This window comes from Microcaecilia unicolor, chromosome 12, assembly GCF_901765095.1.
Source record: "Microcaecilia unicolor chromosome 12, aMicUni1.1, whole genome shotgun sequence".
Lineage (NCBI taxonomy): Eukaryota > Metazoa > Chordata > Amphibia > Gymnophiona > Siphonopidae > Microcaecilia > Microcaecilia unicolor.
Window position 1 is genome coordinate 98,449,386 of NC_044042.1, and position 17,307 is coordinate 98,466,692.

The 17,307-nt window shown below is 42.5% G+C and overlaps 1 protein-coding gene across 1 annotated transcript in view; it reads right to left on the reverse strand.

Annotated features, from left to right (window-relative positions):
• Positions 1-1,339: 1,339 nt before the first annotated feature.
• Positions 1,340-17,307, reverse strand: part of CNTD1 (cyclin N-terminal domain containing 1) — a 63,424-nt gene continuing 47,456 nt past the window's right edge. Inside the window, 3 exon segments of the mRNA XM_030221289.1 lie at positions 1,340-1,450; positions 11,363-11,459; positions 12,827-12,971. Of these exon segments, the coding sequence (XP_030077149.1) occupies positions 1,340-1,450; positions 11,363-11,459; positions 12,827-12,971 (353 nt within the window).

Consider the following 17,307-nt stretch of genomic DNA (forward strand, 5'->3'; position numbering starts at 1 on the left):
GTCTTGTCAGTGGACAAGATTAAAGTGACACTTCAGCACTGGTGACTCAAGTCTATGCTGAGAGGTCTGTCCTTACATATACCCCTTACCAAGGGGAATTTAACATTTTCAGGTCTGGGTACTATGATCTCGGCCACTTTGATACCTTGTTCTGGAGTCTTTTGTGTAAATCCGGCACAGGGCAAGGACCGTCCCTCGAGTGAGGTGGATCAGATCTCCTGCAGACACAGAATAACTATAAAAGGATTGAGCTTAGAAGCTTATCCTTTGGTGATTTAAAAAAATAATGGGGGGGGGGGGGGGAGTTCCCCGTATTAAATATAGAGAAAATCACTTCTGCATTAGTCTCTTTACAGGTGTATCTAGTACTTCACAGTATTGGAAGATATTTTCCTCATAGAATCCTTTTGAGTTAGCTGTGCTGAAATGCTGCTTTAAATTATGTTAATACTGATTTTTCTTTTTTTCTTAAGTACAAGGAAAAATGAACCATTTTGGGACTGAAATCTGTGCTGCAGAACATTAGTGTGTTTGATACTGTTAAATACATTTATTACTAGTTTGAAAGATATTTAAAATTTGTAATGTTATGGAAATTGTGCAGTCTGTTATGCATGGGCTGGAAACACATTAATAAATACTTTGTATTCTAAGAAAATACATCTAAAGTCTATTACTGAAAGCAGAGGCTGTACTAGTGTCTTCACGAGCAGGAGTGGAGTGTTGTAACCTCATTATTCACAGCACACAAACTGTGTACCCTGTGCCATGTAAAGGAAGATTTGCAACCTGCTATGGTGTTTGAAATGCTGGATATTGGTGGGGGTGCAGTAAAGTTTCTGTTTATTTTTCACACATTTTATGTGATCTTTGGGGGCCTATCAATTTTTGTCCTTTTTACTTTGAGGCTCCAAAATCAAAATCAGCACTGAGATCCCAGTGCAACTACCTATGAAATTTTCCACTATTTTGTTTTCTCCTTCCCCTGTCCCCTAATGCTCCTTGGCTGAAGCCCAGAGACCCTCTGGAATTCGGCAGTAATGTGCCTTGCATCTGGCCACTTAGATGTCACCACCTCCCCTGTCAGCATTACCAGTTTACCTAAGGTGCAAATGCTGATCCCTTTGCATAGTAATGTAGACTAGAACACAGCCCTTAGGTTGCCAAGATCATTTCTGTTCTAGTTCTTAAAAAGAGCTACATTTCTCTCTTTTTTTTCCTTCATACAGCAATTCAGTTTACACATGTCCTTATGTCCTCTTCTGCGTAACTTGTTTTTTGTTTCTTTTTTTAAATTTTATTTTAAGAATGCACTGCAGGCTGAAGAATGCGAGTTCAGTCAGTGTTTCCGTGGAGTTGTAGTGCCGATGCTATGATTCAGGATTGCAGTTGACAGTTCTAGAATGCTTTCCACAGTGATTCCAGTGATACAGTTTAAATGTTCCAGAACCTTTAGAAATAACAATGAGAGTTTCTTTGTTTTAATTGGAAAAAAGGAAAAAACGTTTGACACTTTGACATAGTCTATTGTGAGAGAATAGAGCATGTTCCCTTTATAAGGGACTTGAGCATGCAAATCTGCATTTTACATGCTCAAGTGCAGTCTTATATAATTGCCTGGAGGTATATGCATACATAAAGTAGGCACACAAACCCAGAGCACTTAACTTTACATAATTTTATACATGCTTTTCTATATATAAATCATGTTTTACACATGGACAAAAAAAAAGTCTTCTATAAGACAGCATGCTAGTACATACCTGCATAAATATGTGCAGTGATCTTATATGTGTACTACATGTAGGTGTTCTGGGGATATGGGCTGGGCAGAGCTATGATGTACATGCATTTGTATAAAATATGTGAGTACATTAAAGCAGTTGGAAATGTGTGTCAGCATTTGCATGCTACTGGGGCTCATTTTGGGTGCCTGTTTATAAAGGCATGCAGACAGCTATGTTGCTTTTATAAAACATGCACTTTTGGACTTCTCAGATAGGCATCCTGTTATAAAATCAGATGCTGCATGCATAGTCCAAAAATAACAAGATTACTTACCTGTAATAGGGGTACGCCGTAGACCTCAAACTAATGCTGCCACTGTTGTTGGGTTTTTTTTCTCAGTTCATAATATTCTTTTCACATGTCCTTTGTAAAGCTTTTCACAATGTAAGTAGTTATGATCATCACAGTTTATAATACTCTTCCTACATTTCCTTGTTTTGCTTTATTCTCCACCATGTAAGATGCTTTCTTTTACTATGTAAGCCGCACTGAACCTGCTGTATGTGGGAAAGAGCGGGGTACAAATGTATAAATAAATAAACTGCTCGCAGCAGCACAAGGGTGGAAGATGCCACACACCCAATGTCAACTGGAGCAATAGGAAAGTTTAATTCCTCAAAACACTGATGAATGCTGACAACTTGACTCAACAACATGAAAGGTTATTCCACAAAAGACATATAAATGCTGACAGCTTGACCCAACACAAGCTATGTTTCAACAAGCCTACCTTCATCGGGGATCCTTAACAATCGGCACTTTATCTTTAATCCTATAAAATGAAATGTAGTTTAAGAGCTTATGACCTCTAGAGTCTGATTATCAGAATGCGATCTCAATGGTGACAGCAGGACCACTGCTCCCCAAGGCCTAGCAAAAGTCCTCAGTGGACATGCTCCATTCTTCCTGCTGCTCCCCCATCCCCAGATTGTCATCAAGCTAGGCATCTTAGCTACACACACACACACACACCCCCACACACCCACCACATAATACAACAGCTTATGGAGAATGCTGATGAACCAGAAACTGGAACGGTGGCCCTTAAAAAGAAAATGCCTGACCAGCCAACTAGCCACCCCAGTGATAACATGACATGGTTCAAACGTGCGCCAATTGTAAATCCAATTCTATTCTTGACGCCACAGGTGATGCACCAAATCTCCCCCTCTCAAAAGAGTAGGAACCTCCACCACTGTAAAATGGGAGATCCAGTGCTGCATCAAGGGAGCTTCAGTAACCCCAGTATGTATCCTAAGATGTTCCAAGATTCTACATCGCACTGCTCTTGTGGTATGTCCAGCATACAATTTCGGGCAGGATTTGGCTGGTCAGGTGTTTTTTTTTAAGGGCCACCTTTCCAGTTTCCAGTCCATCAGCGTTCTCCACAACCAGAATCACCCTCCACAGGAATGCGTCGCTGCTTCCAGTGGATTGTCAACTTTGGGCACCTGTGAAAGGTCATCCTAGTCTAGCGATGGTAGCAGGTATAGCCTACTTTAAAGTTACAAAGCTCAACCTTGGAGACTCCCATTCAGAAAGAATCATGGTTTACATCATCTAGTGGAACAAGAAAGCATTGGATGCTACATAAGCCCCTTCCATCCAACATCGGATCTCAATCTACCAGCTCCTGACTGCTGGCTCCAAGATCTGCATGACCTCCAAATGTGGTAAATGAGAGCAGATGGCTCCTCCTTATGAAATAGGCACAATACTAAGGCACCTCCCCTTAGTTTGTCTTTTTCCAGGTACCCTAATGAAGAGATATCATTTTCCGGCTCTTCTAAGGAATCTTCAGTGGAACCCAGTGAAGAGGAATAATCCAGGCCACTCTGTTAGACTTTGCCTGCCCGGGAGCTAGAACCCCCTGCCTCCCTACCAGGCTCAGCCATGGCTGACACTAGAAGAGGAACTGTTGCTGATGCAACAAGCATCTACATTTGACACAAAGCCTGGTGCATGACCAGCACAAACTCAGGAGAATCTCCTGATCCCTGAAGGTGTGCAAGTACCCTTGTACTGAGGCCACCTAGTGTCCCCATCCTCTTCTGCAAAAAGTGGAGGACCCAGGGAAACAGACCACACCTGAGACAAAGGACTGCCTTGAGAAATGGGAGGTTCACACAGCTTGCACAAAAATGGCCTCTTGAGGGATCCCCAGCAAGGGCACTAATCTCTCCCCATCCTACTTGACTCCCATGCACAGGAGAATATGAGACAGCCCAAAAATGTTGGCACTAAGGGCTCTTCTTCCCTATCACACTTAATCCAAATGCACCAGCTGAATTCAGAAGCAGCTGACATTCTGTTTTGGCCCTTAATGATTGAGTATTGTGCCCCTCCCCCCGGCCCTGAACAGTTGGGAAGCTGCTCCTACTGCTGCCTCTGTGCCCCAGTGTAGTCTTTACATGCATATTATTTTTAATGATTGACTGAAACTTTATTCCTGACAGAGAAAAAACAAAGAGGATAGGAAGCAGAGAGTTGACAATGATACAAACACTGAACTGTGGTAGAAGCAGGACAAACGAGCAAGGAGTAGCAAAATATCTTTTAGATTACAGAGGCCAAACAAACCAATATCTGGCCCAGCTCCCAACCTCTCTAGTTGCTGGTATTGTGTTGTGCAAAACATTGGTTGGGCCATGGCCCCAGTAGCCCACACATAGACACTATTTTGCTGCCTATGAAGCCGTCCAAATCCACCCCAAGCTTCTTACACCAGAGACCTAACATCGTTCTACTCAACTGAAACCCCAGAGGAATAGGAGCACAGCCAACCCTCAGCCCAGAATCCAAGGAACAGTATCACCTCAGTAGTTGCACCAGAGTGACAGACATCTGACAACTGCCTCAAGAGACTGGTGCGCTAGGAGCTCTTGACCAGGGGAGATGGCCCTCAAGCCACTGTCTTGGGAGAAGGCCATGGACTGCTTGTCCTACAGCCCTAAGGCAGACCCCCCCCCCCCCCCCACACACACACACACACACACATTGCAGGCTTCCCCCTCTGCAGAAAGCATCAGTGATCCCAAGCCAAGTGTTTCAAAAGCCAGAAGAAAGCCCAGGAGCAGCTAAAGAGACTATCGAAATGGCCACCATTCCCGTCAAACTGCTCTCAGCCTCATTGAGAAAAGTCGAATGCACACCACAAGTCATGCTGCTGAGGAGAATCGCAGGCTGCCAGTCCAAATCTTTTCAGCCTCTTCTCTCCCTGATATTAGTACCAGTGTAGTGATGTGCCCTGAATCTCAGTTGCACATGGAGCATACTAGGCCTGAATCGCCACTGATTTCCAGAGACGTGCAGCCTCCCCACCTTTCCTCTCATCATCGAGATCATGTTGCCTCATGCTCTGGCATCACCCTACCAGGCTTACCTAAGTGAATATGAAAGCCATTGCCATGGGGAACTCTTAACAGCCTTGTTGACCCTCTTCAAATCCAGAATCCGCCAATAAGATCTCTCTTTTTTGGGCACGATAAAATATATCAAATACCTGCCAGAACCTTTGTCTACTTGAGGAACTGGAACCACTGCTTCCAATGCTAAAAACCTATCTAAAGTCTAATGCACAGCTAAGGCTTTGAGGGAGGACTTGCAGAAAAATGTCAGGAAGAGGGTGAGAGAGTAGCCTTGCCTGAGAATGTCCAGGACCCACTGATCTGAGGTAATTTGGACCCATCTCTGATGAAAAAACTACAATCCCCCCTTATGGGAATTATTAGAGGATGGGCCTGAACACCTTCACTGGGAGGCCAGAGAGGCTCCAGATGCCCCTAGGCCTTCATCTCAGCCTCCATGGTGATCCCAAAAGGACTGAAAGAAAGAGCCTCTACTCCCAAACCTACCTCATTAGGCTCCATTCAACCTGCTCGGACAGTATCTCCTTGTGTCTCTAAATTGTAGTGTGAGTTCTTGAGCGAGATCTATACTCAGAGAGTCTAGGAACTTTGGATTCACCCCAATCCTTCGCCAGCTTCTCCAAATTTTCATCAAAAAGTAACTTACTCCTGAAGGGCAGCTGACTCAGACGTACCTTTGAAGCCACACCCATGGACCAATTCCTTAGCCAGAGGAAATACCTCTCTTCTACTGCCAAGGCCAAATTCTTTGCTGAAGCCCTAACCAAATCAGACATGGTGTCCACTAAGACTATACTAACTCCAAATGTATGACATCCTCAGAAACTTGTGCCATGGCCTCCCCTGGGAAATCCAGAAGTCTTTCTGCTCAGCAAAAACAGGCTCGAGCCACATAACCTCCTCAGATGGCCACTTGCAATCAAAGGATCCCTTCAGGAGAGCTTCCATTCTTCAATCTTGAGGATCCTTAATGTTGCATCCCCTTCAACAGGAATTGCCATCTTCACTTCATGGTGACAGCTGTTACCAGCACATCCACCTTTGGTAATTTGAAACTCTCCAAATCCATCAATGGAGGCTGATAAAGACAAGCCATGGCTCTGCAAATTCTTAGGGCAAAATTGAGGGAGTGCCATTCAGCCGCCACCATTTCTTTGAGATCTTCATTATATTAGAACGTTCTTGCAGGCTTCCTGATCCCTTTCAAAGTGGATCTCCTTTTCTAGTTACCAGAGGCTCCTCATCCGACAAAAGCACCCATCATCCTCCCAAATTGGCTTACTTGTCTGAAAACCCATCCAAGAGTGTCAAAGAATCCTCTGAAACCATCCAGATCCTGTTTTTCTGATAAATGCGAGCTCCTGGCCCCCGAGGGCCCCTGGTAGTTGCTGGCTTCATACAGATGGCCTGGTGCTAGCAATATATAAACTCCAGGGAAAAAGCAAAAGAAACCCCACTAGAATCTTGCCTGTGCAGCACCAGAGGTCAATCTGAAAACGGCTGTGTAGAAGTTAAGCACTCAAACTGCAGTGCTTTCAGCCAGCCTCATCCCCTCTGAATCCTGCCAGGGCAATTTGCACTTCTACAGCCTTCCAAACTGACACTGGAATGCCACAGGGAATCCCATGCAACCCCCAAGCCATAAACACTGACTCAGCATAAACAGGCAAAGGCTGCTATATACAGACACCTTGTGCCACCATCTTGGCACAGCAGTTCCCGCGATGCCCAGCAGAAAGCTTCCCATGGCTGAACAAAGGATATCTTCACCCCTAAAATGAGAGATAAGCTGCAGCAGAAAGAAAACTTGGTCCTGAAGGTAATGCCTGCACACCTTCTAAGAGTACAGTGTACTTACATCTCCTCTCTATTCTTTTGTTTTGGTGGCTGTTTTTTTCTGCTCTCGGGAGGCACTCAAGGAATCCCTCAAGTAGCAGGGGGAGGGGGCTGAGGTACAGGACATCTCCTGGAGGAGGTTGGGGAGTGGAAGGGCCCCAAATTATGGAGTGTGCAGTGCACCCCTGGGCAGGAAAACCAGGAAAGGTTAGGCACCTCATAATAGTAACTTTCTCCTGTTTTTTCTTTCGTTTCTTTTTTTTTTTTAACATATGGGTTCAAAGGGTGCATGCAAAGCAGGCCAGGCTCAATGAGGGCTCCACAAGTACTCAAGTATCATCCGCTGAGGAGCAGGGCCGCCAAGAGACTGGGCTGGGCCCGGGACAAGGCCACCCCTGCCCCCCCCCCCCCCCCCCCCCCCGAGGTCGCCGCCACTCCCCCCTCCACCGGGCTGGCCCCTGCACTATATGCAGATCCTTCAGGAGGTAGTGTCATGATTTGGCCTCTAAACCTTTTCTGATCTTTTGGTGCCACCTCAGTAAGGCCAAAACACAATCTCTCCTCTGCAAAACACTATTACACAAATTTGTGCAAAACCCACTCATAACCTTACCAAACCATAACAGCACTAATTCCAAGGACAGGACGAGCTACAACCTTATGCGTGGAAAGGCAGCGCTATAATTACACCGGGATCTAAAACACCAGTACACAACCTAGTGAAACAAAAAAACAAAACAAAAAGGGCTGCAACTACTACACGCTAGCAGAATACTGCACCCTTGATCACACATGAAAAACACATGACAACAGATATGACACAAGGAACTAGAAATAAAAAAAATATGATGGCAAAATACTGAACTGGAAAGTTACAGCAATAAGTCAGACTCAGCATGCAGCAATACTAGAACAATTGAAACTTACATGCAAAATATCACAGATGCACATTTCCAAAAGCTGACATATTCCAATTAATAAATTCTGAATAAAATATTTTTTCTACCTTTGTTGTCTGATCATTTAGTTTTTCTATTCGCTTTGGTCTCAGCGTCTTCTGTTTTATGTAGTGTCTTCTTTCCATTTGATATTTTTTCTCTCACCATGTCCACCATCCTCCTGTGTCCTTATGCGTCCTGTCTAGCATCTGTAGACCTGTCCCTATCCTTTCTCTGGTTTCAGCATCTGCCCTCAAAGTGTTCCGATCCAGCCCTTAAATTCAGCAATTTTCCCTCCATCCATATCCAGAATTTCTCCTCACTCCCTCCATCCATGTGCATCTATTTCCTCTGTCGCCCTCTCCTCCATCCATGTCCAGCATTTCTCCTCTGTCCCTTCCCCTCCATCCATGTGCATCTCCTTCCTTCCATCCTTGTCCAACATTTCTCCTTTCTTAACTGCCCTCCACTCCATCCATGTCCAGCATTTCTCCTCTCTTCCCTCCCCTCTATCCATCCATGTCCAGCAACTCTCCATTCTCCCCTGGCCCTCTTCTCCATCCACCCAATATCCCAGTAAATTTCCTCTCTCCCCTGCCCCCCTCCATTCATCCATCCATGTTCAGCAATTCTCCTCTCTCCCCTGCCCTCCCCTCCTCTCCTGTCCAGCAATCTCTTCTCCCCCTGCCCTGCCCTCTTCTTCTGTCCAGCGATCTCTTCTCTCCCCCCATGCCCCTGCCCTCTTCTCCTGTCCAGCGATCTCCTTAGTTCTCTCCCCCCCTGCCCTGCCCTGCCCTCCCCTCCTGTCCAGCGATCTCTTCTCTCTCCCCCTGCCCTCCCCTCCTCTCCTCTCCATGTTCAGCGATCTGTTCTCTCCCCCTCCTCTCCATGTCCAGTGATCTCTCTCTTCTCTCTCCCCCTGCCCTTCCCTCCTCATCCAAGCGATTTCCTCACCCCCTGCCCTCCCATCCATTGTCCAGCGATTCTCCCTGCCCTCCCTCAGCTCCCCGACAGCTCTCCTCGCTCGCCATTCCTTCCTACCCCCACGTGCATTTAACCGTTTTACTTTTCCTTCATCCCTCACCGGCAGCGCTGCCATTCATTCTCACAGGCAGCTCCGCTCCCCTCTGGCCGCGTCCATTCTGGCCCTATGTTACGTAAACAGGAAGTGCATCAGAGAGGGCTGGATAGACGCAGCAGAGGGGAGCGGAGCTGCCTGTGAGAATCAATGGCAGCGCTGCCGGTGAGGGATAAAGTAAAGAATGCTGCATGCAAGGGACATGCGGCACCGAGCCCCCCTGGAGGCCTGGGCCCGGGAAATTTTGTCCCCCCTGTCCCCCCCTCTCAGCAGCCCTCCTGAGCAGACTGAGAAATGTGGGCTCAGGGCTGCACAGGAGTTTACATTATGACATCACTCAGTAGTTCTCAGTCTCCCATCTGGTGGTAGGAGGGAACGTACTCACTTGTCAGATGATAAGGAATGATACATTAATATACTGATGGGCACCTAAGGGGAACATTGGGTCAATTTATTTAGACTCCTTATAAGTACATAAGTATTGCCATACTGGGAAAGACCAAAGGTCCATCAAGCCCAGCATCCTGTTTCCAACAATGGCCAATCCAGGTCACAAATACCTGGCAAGATCCCAAAAAAGTACAAACATTTTATGCTGCTTATCCCAGAAATAAGCAGTGGATTTTCCCCAAGTCCATTTAATAATGGTCCATGGACTTTTCCTTTAGGAAGCCGGCCAAACCTTTATTAAACCCTGCTAAGCTAACCACCTTTACCACATTCCCTGGCCAACGAATTCCAGAGTTTAATTACATGTTGAGAGAAGAAACATTTTCTACTATTCGTTTTAAATTTACTACTTTGTAGCTTCATTGAATGCCCCCTAGTCCTAACCGCTTTAGCCTTTCCTCATAGGGAAGTCGTCCCTCCCCTTTATCATTTTTGTTGTCCTTCTCTGCACCTTTTCTAATTCCACTATATCTTTTTTGAGATGCGGTGACCAGAATTGAACACAATATTCGAGGTCCGGTCGATACAAAGGCATTATAACATCCTCATATTTGTTTCCATTTCTTTCCTAATAATATCTAACATTCTATTTGATTTCATAGCTGCAGCAGCACACCGAGCAGAAGGTTTTAACAAATCATCAACAATGACACCTAGATCCCTTTCTTGGTCCATGACTCCTAACGTAGAACCTTGCATGACGTAGCTATATTCGGGTTCCTGTTTACCACAAGCATCACTTTGCACTTGCTCACATTCGTCATCTGCCATTTAGACGCCCAGTCTCGTAAGGTCATCTTGTAATTTTTCACAATCAACTTTGAATAACTTTGTGTCATCAGCAAATTTAATTACCTCACTAGTTACTCCCATCTCTAGATCATTTATAAATATGTTAAAAAGCAGTGGTCCCAGCACAGACCCCTGGAGAACCCCCACTATCTACCCTTCTCCATAGAGAATACTGACCATTTAACCCTACTCTATGTTTTCTATCTTTTAACCAGTTTTTAATCCCATGACTCTCCAATTTCTTCTGGAGTCTTTCATGAGGTACTTTGTCAAATTCCTTCTGAAAATCCATATACACAATATCAACCGGCTCACCTTTATCCACGTTTGTTCACCCCTTCAAAGAAATGTAATAGATTTCCCTTCACTAAATCTATGTTGGCTTTGTCTCATTAATCCATGCTTTCGAATATAATTTTGTTCTTTATAATAGTCTCTACCATTTTGCCCAGCACCGACGTCAAGCTCACCAGTCTATAATTTCCCGGATCTCCTCTGGAACATTTTTTAAAAATCGGTGTAACATTGGCCACCCTCCAATCTTCCTGTACTTTTGTTTTCTTTCACTGATGTTTTGCTCTCAAGGTCACTGGACAGCATAAGAAACTAGGCTGCTGGTGGCTGTAAATTTCAGTGTTGCGGGGTTTAGGGTGGCTGGGGTAAAGGGAGGGAGGGGGGAGGGTAGCTGTTGTTTATTGTAAAGGGAGGGGCAGATTAAAGGGAGAAAAGAATAATACATTGGAAAATATTAAACTGTATGGAATTTCAGTACATTGTTAATATTGGCGTTAGTTTTTATAGACCCAAATGAACAGTTTTACATAACAATATACTGATGGGCCGATGCTCAGAACCTAACGGCACTAGAGCCGATTAGCACTGGACTACTGCCAGTGTTAATCTGCGCAGCATGTTCAGAGGGCTGCAGTGCAGGAAATGTGTGTGCCAAAGATTAGCACAAATTGTATCTAAATGTAATCAAACGGATGTAAATGAGGACATTTGCTATTCCAACCTAATGGCAGGAGATTCTACTCAAGTCCACTACTGAGTAGTATTAGGTTCAAAACTGCAATGATATGAATTTGAAAGAAATATTTTTTTTTGTTTACCTGGCTCCAGCATTCATGATTTAGTATAAAAGCACTTGCTGCAATAATTCCAGCTGCCAAAAGCATTAAATCTTCTTTTACAGATAAAAACATTACTCTGTCCAATAAAAACAGTGTAAATGTAAATTACTGATTTCAATTAAAGATGTACAACACATCATTTCACAGTTAATAAACTATCTTTGCTGCTGCATTTTATCCTAAACTGACATGTATAATTTCTACTGTCTAGCAGTATCCATCTTATTTTGACTTGCTTCAGAAAAATTAGTCAGTTTCAGCCCCTTTTATAGTCCTGTTAGGCAGTTTAAATTACAAATCATCCAGTTATATGCCTTATATGGCATTGGCAATGAATAAATAAATAAATGAGTAAATCATGTTTTAGATATCACTTTGTTTGCTATGATGGTCTTCTGTCTTTTTTTATTTATTCATTTCGCAACATGTTTTATGGTTATTAATGGATTATTTGGATGGTTTCTTATGTTTTTTGTCACCAATATGGCTCATCTATTTATTCTTCTGTGTCTATATAAGCATGTCTTGATTTTTTAAGTTGTTCTTTATTTTTAGACTACATATCCCTGATGCAGGTGTTCGCAGAAATGTGGCTATGTCGAGCCTATTCAATAAACCTTTTTATTGTGTGCCATACTGGTGTCCTTTGGGACTTTTGTGCTATTTCTAGGGGGGTTTTCATGCTAAGTCTTGTGTACTTTTGCCTCTATCTTGGATCTGCCTGGCTTCAGCACCTGAAGGCCACATTGGGGGGGGGGGCAGTAAGAGGGGGTTGCTCTCTTTAGCTCGTATTGAGCCACAGTCCTCTCCTCAGTCCTCCAACACATATATGATCTCCCATATGGTATTCTCGTAGGACAGCAGGCTTCACATTCTCACAATCCTGCCCACCTCCCATTGAAGTTGTTCTCTTTACTTTTTATTTCATTTTTATGCTGTTATATTTAACTGAAGAGGCACGATCATGCTCTTGGCTGGAAGGCACCTCACACGAGCTCTTGCAAACATTTTTTTGCTTGGTATGATATCAACCCGGGCGACGCGGGATCATCTACCCACTTGTGAGAATGTGAAGCCTGCTGTCCTCGGAGAATACCTGCTACAGGTAAGTATCTTCGCTTTATTGTACAAAACGAAACATGATAGATAAATAGAAAGATAGATATAAAGATTAGAAAAACACTGAAATTCATATTGGATAATGGGATTAGTGAGGTAGACGGTAGTAAACAGTTAAGGGCATGGTAGCTAGGGGAAAAAAACTCTGTGGTGCTCCCCCCCTTCTCTTGGTGCTCCAAGCACATGCTTACTGTATTTTGTTTAAAGGTTAATCCAGGGTTGCACATGGCACTTGCAGATATCTAAAACAAATTCCTTTCTCTGCAATTTTCCTGGTGTGTCTGTGCTATGAAACTTTCTTTTGCACTGAAAGTTCTGGCTTACCTTTGGAATTCGCTAGGTGAAGAGTTTTCCACTGCAGTTCGTAATAAAGTTTCATAGATGGAGTTCCTCAGGAGGTAGACCAGATCAAGAATCTTCAAGCAGATATCATGCAAGTGTTTCATAGGTAATTCACAGCCATTGTGTCCTATAATTTAATAAAACATCTGTTTAGTAACACAGTAATCATTATATCTCTTCTTTAAGGCACTATGGGGCTAATTACAAATGCATATTAAGGGAATAATGCATGATTTTGCCACCAAACATGCGTAAATGACAAATCATGCATTATTACCTTAATGCACATTACTTTTAAGGTTTTGCAGGCTACATTATACTGAAATGCAAAGAATGCAGATGCATGCAAAACACTGTATTTTTGTGTAAATCAAATAACGCAGCTAACATGTAGCCCGATACTCCTGGGTGCCATCTTAAATTTTTAATTGAGATACTGCTTTCTTAAATTCCTGAGATGTAATAGGAGATTGCATATGTTTGATACCATGAGCATTCCACTTTGGGCAGGGGAGAGATTGTAAAAAAGATTCCAATTCCATGGGGATCATATGAAGATTCTGATTTATATAATTTGGAATAAAAGGAATGGAAAGCTTCAAGAATGTCTTTTGTAGAAGATAATATAATATTATTATAATTGATAACTGGAATTTGAGTTTTAAGTCTTTTACATTTCAAATAATTAGCAAGTAATATTCCCATTTTATTCATCTCTGAATAAGTAGTTCTTTTTTTGTACAGAGCTCATCACCAGCTCTCTGACTTCATATCCTGTTGTATTCATATTTGATCTGTTTGATATTTGTGTTCTAGATCTTTAATAAGGGACTCCAGTTCTGTTAAGCGTTTATTTTTTTTTCTTTAGATTGATGTGCTGATATTGAATTAAATTCTCCTCGTAAGGAGGCTTTAGCTTCCCACGTGACTATTGCATTAGTATCAGATGGGTCATTTTCTTGAAAAAAGTTTTCAATAAATTCAGTAACTCGTTGTACATAAGTATCCACTGTGAGAAGTTGGCAACTGAGTCTCCATTGCGGAGATCTGAGAGGATTACGTGAACTCAATTGGAGAGAAAAAGATGTTGCCGCATGGTCTGAGAGGGCTATTGGTTCTATATGAACCTTGAGAACATTCTGGATAATATTAGTGGAAATAAGGAAAAAGTCAATATGGGAGAAACTTTGATGCGGAGTTGAAAAAAGATATACTCCCTAGCAGTAGGTGAAAATTGTCTCCAGGGGTCTGTAAGATGATATGAGTCAATCAATGACTGCAGAGTGATACAAGCCTTGGGGACATGATAAAAGGCTCTAGATTGCCTACCTAACCAAGAGTTAAGTGGCATATTGAAGTCTTCAGCAATTATTAAGGGTAATGGTTCACATTCTGCAATTTTTTTGCCAATTCGGTAAAGAAAAGGGGACACATTGAGCAATAGGAAATCTTGATGTAACAAAGATACTTTCGTCAGTATCAGAAAATTCGTGTTTAATTTGTCCGTTTAAAGTTTTATGGAAAAGAATCGCTACACCATTTTTCTTCCCTTATGCAGGGGAACAAACAGTGATAATAATCCAATTAGTGCTTTTAATTAAAAAAAAAACCCTCTAGATCAGGAAGATGGGTTTCTTATAGAAATATAGCATGAGCATTCATTTTTTTTCAAGGCAAGAGTGATCTTCTTCCTTTTAATAGCATGTCGAAGAACATGTATATTCCAAGAGACAAATTTACATGAAAATGACATTATAAAGTAATATATCTATTCAGAATACAAGCAGTAAATATATTTCACTTTGCTTTGAGTCAAAAATAAAACTAAAATAATTAGATTCCAGTGGAAAGAGGAAGTTACTCAGTATATGCAGTAGGTATTCCACATACATAAAGGAAATATAGCCAGGCAATAAACAGAAAGGTGAAACTTGTGTAAGAAAACATAACAGCAAATAGAACCAGTGGCTCAAGCTACTTCAAGCTATAGATGAGTATAGAGGTGCATGTCAGAGACTAGCACGGTGGGAGGAAAGCTGGAATAAGCTTCCATTCAAAGATATAGAGAAACATAGTTAATAACAGCAAGAAAAAATGAAAGATTAATTATCAAATATAAAGCAAATTATCGAATGAGAATAGCAACTACCAAGTGGTATATATGAATTAAGTTGGACATATTGTCCAACCAGAAGTAGGTCCAGAAGTTGAAATTTAAAGAAAGGTCAGAGTTTGTCATCCAATCATCCCATTGGAAATTTTTTGATCAAGATATTCCTACAATGCAGAAGATGAATCAAAGGATTTTGTGTCCCCTCTTCTCTTACGTTATTGCCGTTCGTTTGCCTTTTGCCTTGTGTTTCTTTTGCTGCCATTAAAGCTACCTTAGTTCACCTCCATTTGCAATCCAGTCCAATTCATTGGGATACTCTTGTCTCTATGGGACTCCGTCTACCCAGAGGTGTTGAGTGATTCTCACGCTGCCACCTCTGGGCCAAGGGCTCACAAAGGCCACAAAGGTTAAAGCAGCTAGGGCTCTTCAACTTGGAGAAAAGACGGCTAAGGGGAGATATGATAGAGGTCTATAAAATAATGAGGAGTGAAACGGGTAGACATGAATCACTTGTTTACTCTTTCCAAAAATACTAGGACTAGGGCGCATTCAATGAAGCTACAAAGTAGTAAATTTAGAATAAATCGGAGAAAATGTTTCTTTACTCAACGTGTATATGAAACTCTGGAATTCATTGCCAGAGAATGTGGTAAAGGCGGTTAGCTTAGTGGGGTTTAAAAAAGGTTTGGACAGCTCCCTAAAGGAAAAGTCCATAGACCATTATTAAAATGGACTTGGGGGAAATCCAATACTTATTTCTGGGATAAGCAGCATAAAATGTTTTGTACTGTTTTGGGATCTTGCCAGGTACTTGTGACCTGGAAACTGGATGCTGGGCTTGATGGATGTTTGGTCTGTCCCAGGATGGCAATACTTATGTACTTCGTGAGGAAAAAACAAAAGCTTTATCCAAGTTGCAATATCCCCATATCTCAAACAGCCACAGAAACAGAGGTGCAATATCCCATTAGCTGTAAAGCCTATGGTTCCATAGATGCAAGTTGGGGGTGCAGATTATGTAAAAGCTGCTGCAATTCTTTGGCTGAGCCAATATATAACAGTTTATTGTCATGTTGAATACAGGCTTGTGCAGAATAGAGAAGAGAAAAATGGCATTTGAACAGTTCAGTGAACAAGGGCGCCATCGCCTGTCTTTTCTCCGCAACCTTTGCCGAAAAGTCCTGGAAAAGCAATATGGTAGTCTCTGCATGTTTCAGCGATCACTGTGCACGATAGGTGGATAGTATCCTTTCTTTATCTGCATAATCAAGAGTCTGGCTATCACCGGTCTAGATTTGTGCTCCCTTCTTTTCTCTGGCCCAGCCTGTGGGCCCATTCAACGATGATGGGTGAATTAATGGGCGCGAGGCCTAGCGCTTCTGGGAGCCAGGTTGTTAACATGTGTTGCAAATCAGAATCCTTTATAGTTTCGGTAACCTGATCACCCTCAAATTAATTCTGCGACTTCGATTTTTTTTTTTAATCCTTTATGCGGTCCAGGAGCTCTTTATTTGCCGTTTCCAGAGTGCGGATGTGTTCCTCTAACTTGTCTGCTCTGTCTTCTTGTTGCTCTACTCTATCCTCCACTCTTTGAATGTGATTTACTTACAGCTCAAAGCCTTCTCTGATTTCCTCAATGGCGGTATGAATTTTTGTAAGTTTGCCATCCATGACCGCTGTTAGCTTCTTAGTAAGTTTCTGCACTGCCGCTTCATGCAGAGTGAACAGAGCCTCATGATCTTGTTGGGAGTTGGGAATTTATAAGTAAGTTGTGAGGAGCCCCGGAGCTGGTAAATGAGGCATCTGTTCAGCTAAGTGGCATCACGTGACCCCCACATTACTTGTTTAATACACTGAACTACCTTGAAATTGGTAGCTATATCTAAGGAACTATGGGCTTTTGCAAAGTGCCGCTACCGATTAGCGGCAGGCTGAATGCAAAGAAGCCTATTTAATTCCCATGGCTTCTTCACATTCAGTGCACACTAATCAGTAATGCTGCTTTGTAAAAGGAGCCCTATGTGAGTCAACACACAAATTAAAATGGATCCAATCCAGTATTACTGTAGTAATGTTTTTTCACTGGAACGTTAATGTGCCTTATAAAGAGACTTATATTTTCCAGTGTGGTGTGTTAGCTAAGTGACTGAAAAAAGGAGGTTAAACTTTTGTGAAGGCAATCCAGGTTTGAAAATAAACCTTAACTAGGTAATAAATAATATTATGAAGTAATTTGTTCAGTTAAATGATTTATTTGCAACAGTTAACAGTATACACACAACTTACATCATGCATACTATGTCATTGGTATTAAGTGGAAGAATCTAGACATGAGTCAGGTAAAAAGAGA